General features: G+C 49.0%; 8 protein-coding genes across 8 annotated transcripts; 4 read left to right on the top strand and 4 right to left on the bottom strand.

Moving 5' to 3' along the window:
- Positions 1–224: 224 nt before the first annotated feature.
- N7509_011916 (uncharacterized protein) lies at positions 225–1,232 on the bottom strand (the record flags this gene model as incomplete). The annotated part of the gene is made up of 1 exon (XM_056636553.1): positions 225–1,232. The coding sequence occupies one exon, from the start codon at positions 1,230–1,232 to the stop codon at positions 225–227; it is 1,008 nt and encodes a 335-aa protein (XP_056482583.1).
- A 1,626-nt stretch (positions 1,233–2,858) lies between these two features.
- On the top strand, positions 2,859–4,463 carry N7509_011917 (heme-dependent oxidative N-demethylase family protein; the record flags this gene model as incomplete). Its single annotated transcript, XM_056636554.1, has 3 exons — positions 2,859–3,387; positions 3,456–3,921; positions 3,983–4,463. The coding sequence occupies 3 exons, from the start codon at positions 2,859–2,861 to the stop codon at positions 4,461–4,463; spliced, it is 1,476 nt and encodes a 491-aa protein (XP_056482584.1).
- A 422-nt stretch (positions 4,464–4,885) lies between these two features.
- N7509_011918 (PRP38 family protein) lies at positions 4,886–5,629 on the bottom strand (the record flags this gene model as incomplete). The annotated part of the gene is made up of 1 exon (XM_056636555.1): positions 4,886–5,629. One exon carries the CDS (start codon positions 5,627–5,629, stop codon positions 4,886–4,888), a length of 744 nt encoding a protein of 247 aa, XP_056482585.1.
- A 290-nt stretch (positions 5,630–5,919) lies between these two features.
- Positions 5,920–6,990, top strand: N7509_011919 (uncharacterized protein; the record flags this gene model as incomplete). The annotated part of the gene is made up of 1 exon (XM_056636556.1): positions 5,920–6,990. The coding sequence occupies one exon, from the start codon at positions 5,920–5,922 to the stop codon at positions 6,988–6,990; it is 1,071 nt and encodes a 356-aa protein (XP_056482586.1).
- A 342-nt stretch (positions 6,991–7,332) lies between these two features.
- N7509_011920 (WD40 repeat domain-containing protein) lies at positions 7,333–9,427 on the bottom strand (the record flags this gene model as incomplete). Its single annotated transcript, XM_056636557.1, has 4 exons — positions 7,333–7,555; positions 7,608–7,672; positions 7,728–9,322; positions 9,388–9,427. The coding sequence occupies 4 exons, from the start codon at positions 9,425–9,427 to the stop codon at positions 7,333–7,335; spliced, it is 1,923 nt and encodes a 640-aa protein (XP_056482587.1).
- A 785-nt stretch (positions 9,428–10,212) lies between these two features.
- On the top strand, positions 10,213–13,906 carry N7509_011921 (uncharacterized protein; the record flags this gene model as incomplete). Its single annotated transcript, XM_056636558.1, has 7 exons — positions 10,213–10,626; positions 10,687–10,879; positions 10,935–11,046; positions 11,109–11,288; positions 11,338–13,133; positions 13,194–13,287; positions 13,357–13,906. The coding sequence occupies 7 exons, from the start codon at positions 10,213–10,215 to the stop codon at positions 13,904–13,906; spliced, it is 3,339 nt and encodes a 1,112-aa protein (XP_056482588.1).
- Positions 13,907–14,232: 326 nt separating this feature from the next.
- On the bottom strand, positions 14,233–16,742 carry N7509_011922 (uncharacterized protein; the record flags this gene model as incomplete). The annotated part of the gene is made up of 6 exons (XM_056636559.1): positions 14,233–14,453; positions 14,512–14,927; positions 14,986–15,516; positions 15,543–15,969; positions 16,074–16,310; positions 16,370–16,742. The coding sequence occupies 6 exons, from the start codon at positions 16,740–16,742 to the stop codon at positions 14,233–14,235; spliced, it is 2,205 nt and encodes a 734-aa protein (XP_056482589.1).
- A 459-nt stretch (positions 16,743–17,201) lies between these two features.
- Positions 17,202–18,167, top strand: N7509_011923 (SDR family NAD(P)-dependent oxidoreductase; the record flags this gene model as incomplete). The annotated part of the gene is made up of 3 exons (XM_056636560.1): positions 17,202–17,262; positions 17,347–17,802; positions 17,872–18,167. 3 exons carry the CDS (start codon positions 17,202–17,204, stop codon positions 18,165–18,167), a joined length of 813 nt encoding a protein of 270 aa, XP_056482590.1.
- Between the last annotated feature and the right edge of the window lie 36 nt (positions 18,168–18,203).

Consider the following 18,203-nt stretch of genomic DNA (forward strand, 5'->3'; position numbering starts at 1 on the left):
GATAGTTAGTATCAGTAGCAGTTCTTGTTAACTCTCAACAATCCTATTAATTTTTAAGTTTGTCTCGGACAATCAGAGATATAATTGGACTTGGAATGAGTTTCTGTATTAAGTCTCTGTAAAACATGGCGGAGTTTGCTCATAGAAAGGAGAGTGCATAATTAAATCTGTTTGTTTCTGGAATTCGAACCGCCTTCCCATACATTCAACAGTGAAATATAATCTCATTTTAAGTGTTCGACGAAAATTGAATGTGTAAAGGTCGTAGGAAATATCCTCGGTTTCCAAGCCCAGAGCATCACTGATATCCACACTGGTTCTTTTCTGCTAGAACCAAGTCCAGAGATTTCGTACTGAAAACTGAAATGGACTGTATTTGTATGTGAAGCTGCGCGACGAGGAGTCCGAGCCGCCGTGATTCTTTCCAAGTGGACAGTAAAAACTTGTAGTCGGACCACTGGTATGTCTTCGAGCTTTGCTTTCTGATTCAAATGGTATAGACACAATTCCACAGAAGGAACTTCGCCTTGGACAACAGTTGTTCCAATGGTTGTTTTAATATTGAATTTAACTTTTGTACCAGTGCCCTCGGACCTCAATGCCAAGTGAAATCTATCACTGACCGTCAAGGGGCAGCTGTTATCTTCTCCGTATGGCAGAGGTGTATTCCGAAAGGAGAAACTGTCTGTAGTAGTGACAGAAGTGATATGAGGTGAAGGTTCAGACCGGTATGTGTCGAAAGGTAGAACACATGATCTCCTCTCCTGTCGCGTTCCCGAAACCCATTTGACATCCAGGCGATATTCTATGGTAGCAGACAGGATTGAGCCACCAGTAAATGAGAGTGACGGTGGAAGTGATTCCAAAGCAGCATGACGACCCCAGCTCTTAGGGCTTCCATATTTTGCCGACTCTGGCCAAATTGACTGTCCCAGGGCATTCTGCGTCTTGGAAGAAAAAGTAAATAGAAATGGATATCCTCCAGCTGGCATATCGGTGTAGCATGAAACCCCTTCATAGAGTGTTATCCGTGATATCATGAGGAATTGGGTGTTTCTACTGTAGTCCCCTGGCCCGACACTCCATGATTTCAGCTCAATCATCGATCGCCCCGAGAAAACAATACTGAGAGTTCCCTGCTCTCCGTCGGTGCCCTGGTCCACTTCAACCTCTCCTCGAACGAGGGCGCCCGGAAGATAGCCTCTGTTGGGACAATCGAGATGTATCTCCATTCTGAACTCCAACAGCTCGTAGGGAGTGGAGCGAGCGAGCGCCCGCCCCGCAATGATGACGACCAAGACCAAAAAAGCTGGGCAGTCTGGGCAGTCTCTGAATGTTTGCAGTTTCACGTTGCGCTTAGTCAAGCACTTGGGGGCGGAAATGGAAGCTTTGAGAAAAGTGCGTGATTTTGTTTGCGACTCGGAGATGTTTGAACTCGGTGGATATAATGGTATCGATTCTGGCAATTAGGTGCAGTTTTTCGGCTTAGCACATCTAAGTTATTTTAATAGAAAGTTGCCGTCCCGGAAATAAAACTTTGCATCTACTACTGGTATTATCAAGGCAAGAAAGACATCGATTGTTTCTCAAAAGCATATAATCAAAAGGTTCACCGGAATATGTGAAATTGCTCTTCAGCTCTTAATCTTCAGCTCTTAATCTTCAGCTCTTGTTTTCAACGTTAGAAGGCTGTGCCCATCATTTACTTAATCCATTACAATGGTCATGGTACGAAGGACTCATACATAAAACACTAAGACCAACCTTATCAAAGAACGGGTTTCTCAAGGACGCTCTTATATCTGAGAGTAGCTGAAATACTTGGAAAGTTTGTGTGGATGCTTTTAGATCAGACTCAGATGTTTATATTATTATGTGAAAGTGATGTCTAGCTTTTAGCCGACAAGTCAGCCCTAAGGAGAAAATCTACTATGATATAATCAAGTACCAACTTTAATCTCAACTAACGGAGTAAAGCCTTTTTTCCATCAATTTTCTCCGCCCGCCTCTATTCGGTGTATTTTCTTAAAGCTTGCAATGCTTAATGAAGGCTTTTTTGTATTTGAGCCATTGGTCATGGCAGAAATGATTATCCGGGTTCATAATTCAAGTTTACCTTCGGTCAGCGGCTGGAACTTTTTGCCATTTCGGGTATACCAAAGCTAGTCTTCCTATTTTGTATATGCAGTCCAGTGTCTCTTATCTTTACTCTTATCGGTGGAGGTGCAATATCAACCTCATTCAACTGCCCTAATCATGTTATGGAGTAATTGTTGCACCCCATGAAAGCAGGGGGTCCCCAAGTGGGACTGCGCAGGAGTGTGGGCCAAACTCATATCTCGCCCTACTGAGAAGAGTATAAGCTAAGAGCTAACTATGGCCTGCAAAGAATTCTTCGATAAGAGAACCATCGCCAAATGGAAGTAAATGATCCTATTTCAAACATTATTTTCTGCCCAGGCCAATCTGAGGCTCGGGTCTGCATTTTCTCTCCAAACACGGAAATGGTCGTCAAGCCACTACGGTCTACCTGAAACGGTATTCCTTGCGTATACCGTCATCATCTTTGGATTGTAGCTTCCCCGCTTTCATGATCCGAGCCTGATGTAGTGTTACACAAACTAACATGGGCATGGGAGAGGCTATCATCGTTAAAGTCGCCCGGGCGCACAGTGTTAGTATTTATTGACCTTTTTCCTGCATTCGAGATATGATATTTGTATAAAATTCTCCTTAACATACCACGGCCCTCAAACCATTCGTCATTATTTGGCTACTTTTCTGCCCATGCCAGACTTGAACATCATCAAGATATATAGCTTGCCCTACCAGCCCCAAAGCGCAATAAGTAACTCGCCATGGATTTTCTCAAAAGCCTAGATAGCACCTCGCGGGTTGGGCTCGTGTTGATCGCTGCCAGCGCAGTCTACTTCATTCTCAGTCGTTTATCCAACAAATCCCTCTTGAGCAGAATATCCCTACGCGGCCGCAAAGATTCCACAGCCAGAACTCCTCCACGATCCATATCTCCAGACCGAAAGCAACCCAATAGCACCACATCACCAACAAGCTATAACCATGCCCTTCCGCCGTCGCGTAGAGAAGCGCTTCTCCAGCAGAAAGGGGCTGTTATACGTTGGAAAGAAGTTGATGAACCCGAAATGCGCCAGAATCTCTTGCCCATGACAGCCGACTTTAGGACAAGCCCAGGAAACTTATACACACCGACAGGCTTTTCTGTCGATGACGTGAAAGCCTTAGGAGATTTTCCAGACTATGCAACACTCAGTGGCGTTCCACTCCCCCAGCCCTACCCTGAACATCAACTCGAAAAGGCATTGCCCCGCCCATATCGCCCTTTCCGATGGTCGTATCATCAAACAATGTGTATGTTTTCGACATCCTTGTCAACCATGAACAATGAACGGAATTAACTGTATAAATTTAATTGATAGCGTTGACAAAGCTGGAAACGGATTGGTGGATCGAGCTTGAGAGCACGTACAAGAGCCGCATTACTCAACGTAAAGAGCTTTTTGCCAAAAATGGAAAGGCAGTTCTAGATGCCCTCCCTGGCTCCGAACTTGCATGCAAAGAGCTCATGGAAATGGTCCTGCAATACATATGTACCAGATACCCGCAGTATTTCACACTAGTGGACAAGCGGATATTGAAGAATCGCATCCTCGACACTGAGCAAGATATCCGGGCCAAGCCACCACTTGAAATTCTTCTTGACAATGTCCCGGAGGACTTTGCACTCATGTTGAGGGATGACGAGACGGGATTTTATTTTCTGCGTGCGGCTATAATCTGTTCGGCACTTGGTTGGAATGTTGCCTCCAAAATCGGCCGTCAGTTGCACCAAATTCATGCGCCGATCCCAGACTATAAGGAAAAGATGCAATTTTCAATGGACCGGTAAGTTTCCTTCTTCCGATTCTGAGGCTGAACGAGGGATGATCTGACTGAATTTTCTTAGTTTCTTCACCAAAATGCCGACAGAAAAGCCGATTCAACGAGGCTCCTGGGGCCTCGAAGTCGGGGAGCCACTGTACATGCCCCCAGGCGATCCACACGAGGAGCTTCGGAAAACTCAAGACCCAAATTTGACAATCGACGATTGCAACCTGCGGGTAGACTGGCAGACACTTCGTCGTCTTCCACTCTCTGCGTCTGTGGTTTTCAACTTCAAGGCAGTGTTCAGTCCTATTACAGAATTCCGCGATGAGCCTGGCGTCCCGGCACTGGTAGCAAAGGTCGTGACAGAGGGAAAGAGGAACCTCATGGAGTATAAGGGTGTATGGCATGTCCAGCATGTTATTTTACCTAAGTTGGAAGAGTGGGCAAGGGAGCAGGAGGAGAAAGGTCTTACACCCAAGGATTGGGAGGTGGCCACGCTGGATGATAGTCCGTGGTACGAAGGCTGGAAAGAGAAGTGGCATCGACAGCAAGGATTTTGATATGATAGAGATGTATTTTCAATTCGATAACAAGTCTGAATACTCAGATATGACAATTTTCATGCTTATAGCGAGTCGTTAACTGACGGCCATACCCAGGTAGCCCTTTGATGCAATTTTGGACGTGACGGGGGAGTATGGTGGATGCGAAGCCGGTGATGCAATAATCAATACTTGCTTGAGCTTCGTCGTGGGCCAGCCGCTTAGAGTTGGGGTGCTTCACTTCTCCGTCAGGATCGCCTGCCACTATTGGCATACCCCTATTTAGCCCTAGACAGATGATGGATGCATTCGTGATTCTGAGTTTATCAGAATACCAGCTAGGCTTGCACTGGATGCAGGTGTCGAGCAAGTGTCTCTGTGAGGCCCAGGGAGTATCCACCTAGGGTTTATGTGAAAAGACAAGAATAGAAGGTCGATGTTCAGTCGTCTTCCTCGTTTCCCTTTCCAGAAGATTCTCTGTCACTGTTTTCATGCCCCTCGTCGCTTTTTCCATCCTCGCTATCCCGATCAAGTTCCTCCAATTCTCCCTCGAGAGGGCTGACTCGCTCATCCAACATATCCAGGTCCTCTAACTGCTGTCGCGGAGGTAGCTTCCATAAGCTGGTACCGCAGACACGGTCCTTAGTGAGAAGATCGTCGACGAATTGATCCATATATGTTAAGGCAAACGTGTCTCGTATCCTGCGCTTGATTTTCCGGTAGTCAAGTAGAAGCGGTTCCAAGGTCTTGTAAACCTCTGCAGCGTCGAATGTGATTCGAACGTAAAAGGCTGCCAGAGCACGGAGATACTTGAAGTCACCACGATCCTTGACCACGCCATTGTCTTCGCCTTCGTCGTCACTGCCGGGGTCGGAGAAATTTAGGTATTCGAGGATGACATTGCGATCGGGGTTGAGCTGCAGAAGCTTGAAGGCGAGGCAAAGGAAAGGCGTGGGCTTTTCGGAGACACCGTATGTACCACCAATAGATGACAGCTCAACTGCACGATCGCACAGCGTAGCAGCGTTCAATCCGAAGCACTGTTCTTTCCAATAATAAGAATCCGTGATGCGGTCGCGCACAGCTTTCTCGAAAAGGGTGATCGGGTTGACACCTCGCACCAACGGACCACTGTATCCGCGATTGTCGAGAAACGAGCTGGCGTCAGCGCGATGAGAGGTCATGACTGCAATGGCCGGAAGGTTGGAGTGGGGAGTGGATAGTTCAACGGAGCTGGAAATTCGATCAAGTATACTGCCAATTTCTACCGCTCACGTTCACGCTCACCGCCAAGCCTTTCCTTATCGATAGTCGCGCGGCCAACCCGACCCTGAACCCCGTAAACAATACTGATGTCATGCGCGACTCTAGGGCTGACTCTGAGACATCGACAAGTGGAAGGCAAGCCATGCATGGTTGACATTCCAATCCTGTCAATCTCTCTTTCTTCATCCATGTAGGACCTCTTTTCACCATGGTTCTCCTCAGTTCGTCCACGGTATCCACCATCCTGTCGATGGGAGTAGTGTGTATCTTCACATTACTACTATTTCTATCCGGATACGTGCTGCAGCAACAATCAGTAAAAAACATTCAGCATGCCATTCGCCCTCCATCTGATCCAGCTTCTGAGTCAAGACACAGTTATCCGGGATCAACATTCCAGAAGCGGGATTCATCGGATTCAGATCTAGGTTCAGGCGACGATCAAGACATCCCACGAGCTAGTCGAGATCGCCATCCAGGATCGCGGGGCAATTTCGCCTATCTTCAGCTATTATCCGAGCCTGATCCATCAGACATTTGTTCCGCAGTGCTTTTCTTTAAACAGCTCGCGACAAATGGTACCAGCGTTCAGGATCGTCTGTTTATGTATCCGCAGGAATGGGACCGCATGTCAGCGAAACAGTTGGGCAAGTCTGCATCAGCGGCCCTTTCGATTCTCCGTGCAGCCAGTATCAAATATGGGATTTGGCTACTACCAATCGATATGACTGCTGCTACCTCTGCGGGATACTCCGCAACCAACACGAAGGTCTTACGTCTGGGTCAAATACAATTCATGCAGTATGACAGCGTTCTTTACGTTCAGACGCCTGGCATGATTCTCGATACAGAAATGCTTGATGAGGTGTTATTTTCACGGACATTGCCTGGCCGGCATGATAAGAATAGGCCGGAGTCCTTCAACAACGAAGCATGGATTCCCATGCCTCTTCGCGCGAACCGCGATGCCAACCTTCCCCCGGTCTACCTGATAACAGTCAACAACTTGGGCGGTGGGAGTATTGAAACGCGGACACATATTCCTAACATACATCTTCCTGGATTCGGGGGCCTTGTGGCTGGACCTTGGGGCGTGAAACCGGAATCAGCTAATGGTGAGCCGGTTCAACAGCCCGCCTATGTATATTTTGAGAATGACCGCGACGGTCATGTTAAGTGGGCAGGAAATCCCCTTTTTGGCCCATGGCGATCACAACAAAGCGAGGTTTGCCCTGGGCTAGATTTTGATGACGACTATTATCATGATGAGATGAGATGAGATTATCTTTGGATTTCTTTTCAATTCGGTCTGATGTGAGCGATTGTACATTCCGAAGGATTGGGTCACATGGCCATGGCGTTTATTTGGTTGAAACTCGAGATATCATCTATGATCAATACGATATTGAAATGCATGAATTCATTATATTATTCATTCATTCAGTTCTAGCGTAGTTCGATGGTATTCTTTTCTTAATATTTAGCAAAGGACTATCAGCTATGAGAAGATAGTCCGTGACAGATCATCCCAAATCATACACTTCGTAGATAAGTCAAATATATCGTCGAAATCCCGCGTAAATACCACCTCGTCCACTTGGGAAACTACTGGGGTACTCAACTACTGGGGTACTCCAATCTCGTATCCCAGGAGTACCTCTGTGGTATTGCCTTCCCAGCCACGGTTTCCACTGGTAGAGATCATAAAACGACATGCATTATCAACAAACAGCTGTGAAATGGTGCCTGTTCGATGGCCGGGAATGATGAGGAACGGCACGGTGGAATGCCGGGAAGATTGCTCATGCTGCAGATCATAGAGCCGGAGGATATCATGGGAAGCACTAGGAGGTGTTAGTAGATGACGAGGAGTGAGTACAAGAAAAAAAAACTGACCAGACAAGATGGCGGCCATTTGGCATAGCCTTGAGAGCAGTCACTGGACCACTGCCTTGCGGAAACTTGAACGTGCGTTCAGCCTCTCGAAGGCCCTTGTGTAGACTGAAATTCCTCAACAGTGCCATTGCGCCGCCCGGCATATATGTAGTTTCCATCAGGAGACCAGCATGCATTCATGCACCAAGGGGGGGCATTACGGGGGCTGATTCGAGCAACAGGATCGGGTTGACGTCGATCCCATATCCGGATGGTGCCATCAATTGATGCCGCAAGAAAAGTTGTGTCTGCTCCTATTGTCTGCTCAGATTGCATGGGTTGAGGGAAAACCTGGTCTATGGAGATTTTCATTTCTTCGGCCTTGGGCAGCCCATTCACAGCTGGCATTGCCGGTTCTGCGGTGATCTCTGTTTTGGGTACCTCGGGTTTGCTTTCAGAATCATTCGCGGGAACGGATTCTGCTTGGAGTACGGGTTCGGGCTCGGGCATTTCAGCATCGATGTCACCGGGGGCATCAGCATCAGCAAGGACGCCATTAGCCATCGCACGACCAAATTCATCATCTTCGTCTACCCCAAATACACCCCCAGATGGCTCTCCTCCGTCTGCTGCTCCGCCATCTGCATCTCCAAAGAGAGAATCCGCACCACCGAATAGCGAGTCAGTTGGTGAGCCCGCCTGCGGGTTCTCGGCCCCCTGGGATCCAGTATCTTGGGCGGTGTCCATGCCATTGAATTTGTCTAGGCCACTAGCCTGGTAATTCGACGAGTATGTACCGTTGGGTAGCGACGGGTCGATAGTATCTGATGGAATTGGCAAGCTGGAATCTGGCCGGATTTGTACCGTAGAGATCTGACCTGCACTTCCACCGAATGCACGTCGTGCCTGGCCGGTATTGAGATCCCAATCAAAAACACGCTTGTCCCAGCTACCAGAAAGCAAAGATTGTTCATCGGACGTCAAATTTAACGAAGAGACTGCCGATGTATGCTGTCGCAATTGGATGACTTCTTTTCCCTCGTCGTGCCGCAATGTCTGCAACCGAATCGCACCAGATTCTAGACCGGAAAGTAGCCAGAGGCCCTCGCTCTGTGCGGCTAGAGAATAGACCGGCGATAAACTATTACCATCCATGTTCTCCCAGTATGTCATAAGGACACCCGCCTTAACAACACTATCGACAAATGGATGTCGTTGCGCCACTGTCAACATGAGCTTGCTGTTGATAGATTCGGCCCAGTTGAATTTGCGAACAAAGCCATCCGATCCACCTGTAAACACCCAACGCATATCTGCCGTCGCCGTGATCGCATTTATTGATGTGCTGTGAGGAGCAGCGGTGGTAGGAGCGATATCATAGGTCCTGGCCGTCAAGCATTCGGGGCGAACGCTAGGATGGTGAATAGAAAAGGATTCCAGCATCGAAGTGTCTCCGTTCCCCGGCGATGTCATATTCGTTGTATCAGGGTTCTGTTGCGAGGATACTCCGGCGCCTTCCGAGGTTTGACTTGCGTTTGAGGGGCTGTCCGGATCTTGATCTTGATCCTGATCCTGATCCTGATCCTGGTCCTGGTCCTGGTCTTGATCAGCGTCCGCGTCGGCATACTGTTCATTGTCGTTGTCGTTGTCATTGTCGTCGTTGTTGTCCCCATCATTATCGTCAACGTCGCGCATTGTATCGTCAATCTCATTGTCGGAGCTTCCATCTTGAGAACCTAAAAAGACCATGTCAGGCACAGGCGCAAAGCGCGGGAGCGGGGAGCGAGTGGTAGCAACTGACCCGCTAGATCACGGTCCTCATCCTCCTCGAGTGACGCCATGAAGCTTCGAGGCTGGTCGCCAATCCCAAGCAAATGTCACGATTCAATATGCGGCCCCGTCCTTTTCAATTGCCAATTGGGGGGGCAGGCAGTCTAGCTGCAGTCTGGTGCGGAGAGCTTCGGCGCAGATGGAACCCTGGTCCCACCGCGGTGCAGCAATAAGGGCTTGGTGATGGCGAGATTTAGTATAGTTGAAGCGAAAGTCACTGTATATGATGCAGTTCTAAAGGCCAAGTAGCATCAGTCGACCCAGACGAAGGTCCTTCAACGTGATGACAGTGAATAAATGAATGCGGATCAGACCGCGCAAGGCGGTCTCGGTCTCCCCTTCTTTCTCTGCTGGGGTTGGGGCCCCACCGGGCCAATCACATGGCTCCGTTGTAGATCTGGGACTCAAGATCGTGGGCTCGTGGCATCAAATGCATGAAATAGCATGAAATTCATGTTTGTGCTAGGTATAAAATGGAAGGATGTCAGATCTGATAAGTCCGGGGTTTCCCAAGTTTCTTTCGGGCAGACAAACATCTTCCGAAGGCAGCCACGACCGGTCTTTACCATTTACCATCTACCATCGTGCCTTCCCTCTGTCACTTCTCCTTCTCCTTCTACTTCTGCCTCCTCTTCTGCTTCCTCCTCTTCCATCTCTCCTCCACGCATCCTCTCTTCTCTCTTCTTTCATCATTCCCCCGCTTCACCTCACACTCGCCTTACTCTTTCAACGGCTTTCCATATCCCAATCGATCTCTCAATATCTTTAGACCCCCCGGTCCAATCTCCAACCAAGAATGGCTCCACGTGGTCGTGGTCGTGGGAAATTTGTCCATCCCGATGGCCATCCCAATGCAACTTCCAGTCAATCCAAGTCCCCTGGTTTTCCTGCGAATCCGGCAATTCGAAACTATTTCGCACCCCCCAACCTGCCAGACGGGGTTCCCCTTCCGCGTGGACAAACGGAGGACTGGCGCAAAAAGTCCGAGCTTCCTACTACGGAAGAGATTCTAGGATTGAATGACGGTTCGAGTGATATTCTGTTGCTTCCAAATCATATATTTGGTCCCTGGCCTTCGACGGAGCTTTATCTCAACGCTCACTACAACTTGATCCGCGAAGATGCCGTCGCTAATCTCCGAGATGCAGTGCTTTACGTTCGAACCTATCCGCGCATGGGCGACAACGGTAACATTGCAATCTACGAGAAGGTCATATCTGGATTTTTCTAAGTGTTTATAATTGTCATTTGGCTGACCGACCTTGAACAGGTTTTCATTGTGCAAGTGACACTAACAACCTCGGGAATTGCTTTCCGCGTTCAATTCTCCACACGTCGCGCCGGCAAAAGAATACATTGGAAATACTCCAGTCGCCTTATTACCGGGAACATCGTCGCTTTATCCCCGGTGAAAGACTCTTTTTTCAACAAAGTGCATTGTGGGTGTTGTTGCGGCGAGACCGGTCGACAACCTTGAAAAAACCCCGCCAGAGGTAGATATTTATTTTGCTCATCCAGAGGATATCAAGTTCGACCCCCAGCAAGAATGGATTATGGTACAAGCACGATCGGGGTATTACGAGGCTCACCGACATACTATGAAAGCCTTACAGAAGCTGTCACAAGAACAGTGAGCCTTCGCCCCCGGCACATCTTCAATGAATAGATCTAACTTGATCCGATTCCCACTAGATTCCCACTCAAGCAACATATATGCGCCTTGAAAACCGACATTGGTGCACCTCAATATGTCTTGGACAAGCCAGTGATAAACTTCCAAGCTCTCTCTCCGCCTACCACCGATGGTAATACGAGTTTCAACATCCTCAAGGATTTTCCTGCCACTCCGATGGCAGGACTCAATCCTCATCAGTGGCAAGCTCTAGAGCATATGCTGTCAAGAAATATCTCTATCATACAGGGCCCCCCCAGGTACTGGCAAGACATTTGTGTCAATCATCTTCTTGAAGCTCCTTTTGTCGCAGATGACCCCAAACGATCCTCCCATCATCATTGCGACACATACAAATCATGCACTGGATCAAATTCTCAGCATCATCGCTCAATTTGAGGATAATTTTATCCGATTGGGGTCAAGAAGCATAGATCCCGATATTCGGAAGCGAATGCTCTACGAGATGAAGAAGTCTCTACCAATGCCTACCATAACCGGTGGACTTTTCAGCCCAGCAAGAAATGATCTTCAAAGGCTTTCCGCACAAGTAGCAGAGCTTCTCACGCCGTTCGACCAAGAGGGTATTCATGGCCCAATCAAGGCATCCACATTTGCCGACTATGGCCTGTTAACACAAAGTCAATGCGATTCACTCATGGACCTCGAACGGTGGGGATCATCTGCACCCGCGGGAAATGATACAAATCATATTGCAGCGTGGCTCGATGATCAGGTGAAAGAGCTAAATCTCAATCACTGGATCGAAGAAATTGTGTTCACTGAAGATGATATCGACATAGAGTACGAGCAGCTCAAAGAGCTCGAAGCAGAACAGGGACCAAACGAGGATGAATACGAGACTCTCAATGGTAGATCTCTTCAATTCAGGACCACACATCGGGGAGTTGAAGACTCATCGTACTCAAAACAAGAGATCCGACATTATCTCTCGATGAGTGATCTGATGAAGATTCCCGTGAAAGCACGAGGGCCTGTGTACAATCTGCTGCGGGATGAGCTTCTGGATCTGGTGAATGCTAAATTGCGTACTGTTGCGAAGTCATACAACTTCTACAGTGACAGACTTAAGGTCGGTAGGTGGGAGCGAGACTTCGAGATCCTGCGGAAAGCCAAGCTAGTAGCCATGACAACGACTGGGCTGAGCAAGTATCGTGGGCTTGTATCAAGCTTGAAACCTCGAACTGTACTAATCGAAGAAGCCGCCGAAGTCCTAGAAGCTCCAACCACTGTTTCATGCTTTGAATCTATCCAGCAGCTGATTCTTGTGGGTGACCATATGCAACTAAAAGCGAAGTGTACGTTGATGGATCTTGCCGGGGAGCCCTTCTTCCTAGAAACTTCCATGTTCGAACGCTTGGTCCGAAACGATATAGCTTACGTGCAGCTTCGGGAACAACGAAGAATGGTCCCCGATATTAGAGAGCTTCTGATGCCTATCTATGGCAGTCTGTATGATCATCCCTCTGTGCTCAAAACTACCCCCATCCCGGGAATGGGTGATCTTCGGTCGTTCTTCTTCACGCATGAGTGGCCTGAAAGCGGAGACAGTCTCACTTCTAAGCTCAACGAATGGGAAGCCATCATGGTTGTGGAGTTCTATGTCTATTTGGTGCTTAATGGAATTTCGATATTCGACATGACCGTTCTGACGTTTTACAACGGCCAGAGGAAGTTGATTCTCAAGCATATGAGGACAAATAAGTACCTCGTTAATCATACACCCAAAGTTGTCACGGTCGACTCTTATCAAGGAGAGGAAAACGAAATTATTCTACTCTCGCTCGTTCGGAGCAACAAGAGTAATGGAATCGGGTTTCTCGCCGCCGACAATCGAGTGTGCGTTGCAATCTCTCGGGCAAAAAGAGGCCTTTACATGTTCGGGAATTCTGAGACACTGGAGCAATTCAGTCCTCTTTGGAACAGCATCATTTCGATTCTTAGATCTCCAAATGGCGATCCACGTATTAGCGGCATCCTTCCCCTGACCTGCAAGAAGCACAAAAATGAAACCTTGATTCGGGGTCAGTATCAAGAAATATTTCCTTTCGGTCTTGTTTGTTAACTTTTGACTCGGTATTTAGTGCCCGGAGATTGGAAAACGATCAAAGGGGGCTGCAGGGAAGCTTGCGGAGAGGAACTCGGCTGTGGGCACAAATGCACGCTTTTATGCCACGGGTAAGTTGGGCATCTATAACAAAATGTTATCTTTCACATGAGTTTGAGTTATCTGACGTGGGTAACTAGCTTCGACCATTCACTGGAATGGACTACTTGTCAGCAATCATGCACCCATGTGCAAAAGTGCTGCGAGTTGCCTTGCACAGAAATCTGTGGAAAATCTCATCATCACTCATGCGACTGCATGAACGACAAATTCAGCACAATGTCTATCATGGAAAATCCCCGGGTTGATCATAGGGCTGGAAAGCCCGGGCCCAATGGAGCTTCCGAGGCTGCACAAAGAGCCCGAAGGCAGGTCATCGCCATGGAAGGAGTGAGTTCATGGGGCCAATTCGTCAACAACGCCCGCGCCGGTAACATTGACAGAGCAAACATGGGTGTATTTCAAAGTGTGGGCTCTCAGGATGTTCAGGAGGGGCTCAAGCGAGCCACTGAAACGTACATTTCTCTAGCCTCGAGAAGGCCGAACCAAGAACCAGCTAGCAATGCTGCTAGCAAAGGTCTCGTTAATCCTTCCAAATCCGAGGATTCGCCTATCAACAAGCCCGCAGCACTGCCCCCTGCTGATTTGATCGAGTTTGAGCCCCCCACTGATCTGATCGATCTGGATTAGTCGGGATACTTGCGTCGCAGAATATGAGAGTTCGGCTGGGTGCGCCTGACATTTGGATTTAAAACCTGCCGTCTTTACCGTGAAGGAATGCTTCCATCGAGATTAAGTATCTAGCACCTCCATATCCCGAAAGCAGGAGAAGGAGAAGGAGGAGAAGGAAACCTCTATTTCTGGAAACAGCATTCATATTTTCAATTTACAACAATAGGGAGATCACATATTGCCAATAATTTCGTAGATTATATCATCAAATGTATGTCCAAGTCTTTCCAAGCACTAGTAGTATGTGTAAGTATTTCAACAAGAAGGCAAGGGGAATAGAAACGCTAAATCATAATCATATATTGCTCCAAACTATTCCCCAGACAATTAATAAACGGCCATTGGGTATTTCGTTTGAACAACCTGGACCACAGCTTTAGAACCGCCATGCCCAATGCCGGCGGCTCGAGGTTCAGCGGCGCTTCGGATTCGTCCTCGAGGTCAATAGATGAATAGGCCTCTTCAACAATACATTGGGTCCAGCGAAGAATCCGGCTTTCGTTTTCTGGTCATGGTAGTCAGTATATGGGCATCTGTAATTAAAGACCATCCCAAGAACTTACCACTCAGCGCCTGGTCTGGCCCCGCCTCTGCAAGGGTGAAAAGCCACTTGCTCAGCAGGACCGCGCATTCCAAGCTTGCGAGAGAATGGCGCACACTCCAGAAAAAGGCCTGACTGCGTGCAATATGATCAATTCCCAGGCGCACTGGAATGCTGAGGGCGTGTGCAGCATATATAAGGGCCGGGATGAGACGGTAGCTTCGCTCCGGCTTTGGAGAGCGATACAGGGCATCGGCAATGGTAGCTGGGTCGCGCGTTTCGAGGCGGCGGTACGGACCGAGATTAAGAGATAGGCGTACATAAGCAAGTCCTAGGAGCGAACTTGAAGTAAAGGGGATAGGTCCATTATCATTGTGTGGGTCGAGGCTTGACTCTGGAGCTTGTTGCCAGACACTAGTCCAGGAGCGGAGGGCTCGCCTGAGTGGATTGTCAGTATATTTGCTGTAAATTATTCCAGTGAGAATGGCAGCCTTACTCAATCTTGTTTAGTTCTTCGGTCGGCAGGCCGGTCGAATGAAGCCCGTTCGGCAAGGAAAGTTCGCTGACAATGTGAATTCGCTGAAGCAGGCCATGGAGCAGCATGTAATTGCCCAACGGAGCGGGGATAGGCTCCAATGGTACTGCCGAGCGCGACTTTTGAAGCAAAAGCGTCAACGCATCTTGGAAGAACAACTGTTGAGGACCACGGGCTTGCTGGGCAGCTTCCCATTCGACTGCATTGTTCGCTATCCATTCGATCGTCGAGCAGGGAAGTCGCATGTGGATTTCGCTGCTGCGTAGCGATGGATAGACATTGTATGCCAGACTGTGAATATGAATGAAGCAGAAAGCGATAAGCTTAGTCCGTCGAATGGACTCTTGGTCTGCCCACTCATACCAGTCCAGTGGTTGACCACGCGCATCAGAATATGGCTCCGTCAAGCCAACGTCACGAAGATGCTGAACCAGCTGACCTTGAATCTGGAATGCCTCCTGGACAAGCCCTGCACGCTCCCATGTAGCATAACTCATGAGGACGAGTAAACAACGAACCACCTCCATCTTCCGTGAAGCGGGGGTGCCCCCGCTGCCCCTGATTGATTCTGATCTCCATATTGGGATGCCATCGGGTAGCCCGACTGGGATTCTCTGTTCATGCGTTCGTAAAGGACTGCCTTGGAAACATGAAATATTTTCTCTGCATTGCGATGTTCAAAGCGATACTGGGCACCGATAGTCATCATCGCGAGAACTAATTCGGCAGAGCACTCGCTAAAGCGAAAAGTTGGTATATGAATGAACGGAATGTGGGGATGGAATCCCTCAAAGTAGGACGTGAGGTAGCGAGTTAGAGTGTGTCGAGAAGGAAGGGTGAAATCTGGTATGACGTTTCGAAAGTCCTCGAGAGATGCAGCGAGTCGGAAGCGTTGATCCTCTGAAATATTGAATCGAGAGACTTTGCCGGTGGCTTGCGGTGGCTCTAAAGATTCCATGAGACACGGTTCTTGTCACAATAACATTCAATATAGAGCAAGACTTACCGCTATCAGAGAGAGTACCTAGGCTTTGATCCCCACGGGGTACCGAGGGTAGCCATGATCGAAAAGGGGAATCTCCTCTCGAGCCATCGCGAATACTTCTCGGTCGCTTTGGCTGTTCCTGAGAGGGGGGGTATTGGTTTCTGGACATCCTCAATGCCAATGTCTTGCATCTGAGAGGGATCTGCTTCAAAGGGCAGCCATTCGGCCGGGAGACCAATGGAGTCCAGAAAATGGGTAAATTCTTGGAAATGGTTGAGATCCTCGGGCAGATAGGGCAACGCTAGGCAGCAGTTATTTAGTAAAGAGATACACATTGGGCTCCTAGCACTCTGTACTCACAAGATGCTTGATAGTCGCCCGGGAGGAGCAGCTGAGCGGCCTGCAGCATGGCAGGATCATGCATTCCAGGATGTCCCTCCGGGTTGGGATTCGCATTGGGAGTTGGGCCTACGGGCATTATGGGGGGGCTGGCTCTGGGGTAAGTATGAAGGCTGAGGTGGCGGCGGCCCTGTCCATTGAGGCGGCGGTGGCTGCTGCTGTTGCTGCTGTTGCTGCGGTATCGATGCAGGTCGGGCTGATGCATCATATTGCGGCGGCGGGATGGCTGCAGGAGCCGGTGGGGGTTGGACTGCGACTGGGACAGGGACTGCTGAGGCCGAGGCCGAGGCCGAGGATTGGAGACCGGACTGGGAGTCTGGCGAGGTGAATCCATCCTGATGTGAGATGCGATTGTGTCTCTTCAATAGATCACGCCTAGTAAAAGCCGCCCCACAGAAGCAGATGAACGGTTTCTCCTTAGTGTCTGAAGATGATGGTCAGCCACCTCCACGGTAGTATTACCCCAACACGCCAGGCCACTTACGAGTTCGGACATGGCGCTCCAAATGTTCGGTGCGACGAAAAGCTCTACCGCAATGGACACATATCCGTGCCTTTGCGCGGCCTGACTGGACTGGGGATGGCATGGCTCGGAGTCACTTGGAGAAGAGGAGAAAGTGGAGGGCGGCCGAAGTGAGGAGTCGCCCCCAAGCGGTGACTCCAACGGGAGGCCCACTCTTATCTCTCTCTCCCCTTCTCTCTGTCCCATGGATACTCGTAGCTACAGCTATAGGAATAGCTTCCACTTCCTGCTGTCTTCTCATTGTTCTTCTTCCATTGACCAGCTGATAGAATGTCCCTGCTCAAGTCAATCTTCCCTGGCGTCGCCGTCGTCACAGGTGCCGGTGGAACCGGTATGTCATACCTCTAGTTCTGCTCCGTATACGGAGACAATACCTGATCCACAGTTCCACTCACATCATACTACTCAAATATAGGAATCGGTGCTGCAGTTGCCAGGGCTTTTGCCGCTGCAGGATGTGAAAGAATCGCCATCACAGATGTCAATCCATCCACCCTAGAGCAGACCCGACACGCAGTCGCCTCCACTTATCCCAAGGTACAGCTCCTCGCCCACGCGGGCAGTGTCGCCGAGGATCTCTTTGCACAGTCGTTCATCGATCAAGTCGTACAAAAGTTCGGCCGTGTCGACTATGCTGTCAACTGTGCAGGTGTGCTGGGTCTGCCCAGGCGGTCAGATGAAACTAGCATTGAGGAATTCGACCGCGTCAATAATATCAATTATCGTGGTTGCTGGCTATCTTCCCGGGCTCAGCTGAAGCAGATGCTCGCCCAGGAGGCACTCCCAAGTCATGATTCCCGTCGCCCTCCCCAACGAGGTGCCGTCGTAAATATTGCCAGTCAGCTGGGGATCGTCAGCCGTCCAAATGCCCGTGAGTTTTAGTCCATTGTTTTGTTCCCCTGTTGAGATATATATCTTACTTTTAAATTCTCCGAATTAGCGGCATATTGTGCATCAAAATCAGCCATCATTGGTCTGACGCGTGCTGATGCAATCGATTACTCCAAAGATGGGATCCGTGTGAACTGCGTATGTCCCGGAGTCATCGAGACGCCTCTAGTGATGGAGAATAAGGAAGTGCGTGAAGCCATCACTCCAGCCGTAGAAACTGCTCCCATGAAAAGGATGGGGATGCCGCAAGAAGTGGCCGATGCAGCCCTATTTCTTTGTTCAACGCAGGCTTCATTCGTTCAAGGTCATGCGATGGTAGTGGATGGCGGATATATAACAGTGTAAATATTATTGGAAGAACTTTCAAAGTGACGTTGGAAT

This window comes from Penicillium cosmopolitanum (genome assembly GCF_028827165.1).
Source record: "Penicillium cosmopolitanum strain IBT 29677 chromosome Unknown utg000011l:1.0-3548175.0:1.0-3550911.0, whole genome shotgun sequence".
Lineage (NCBI taxonomy): Eukaryota > Fungi > Ascomycota > Eurotiomycetes > Eurotiales > Aspergillaceae > Penicillium > Penicillium cosmopolitanum.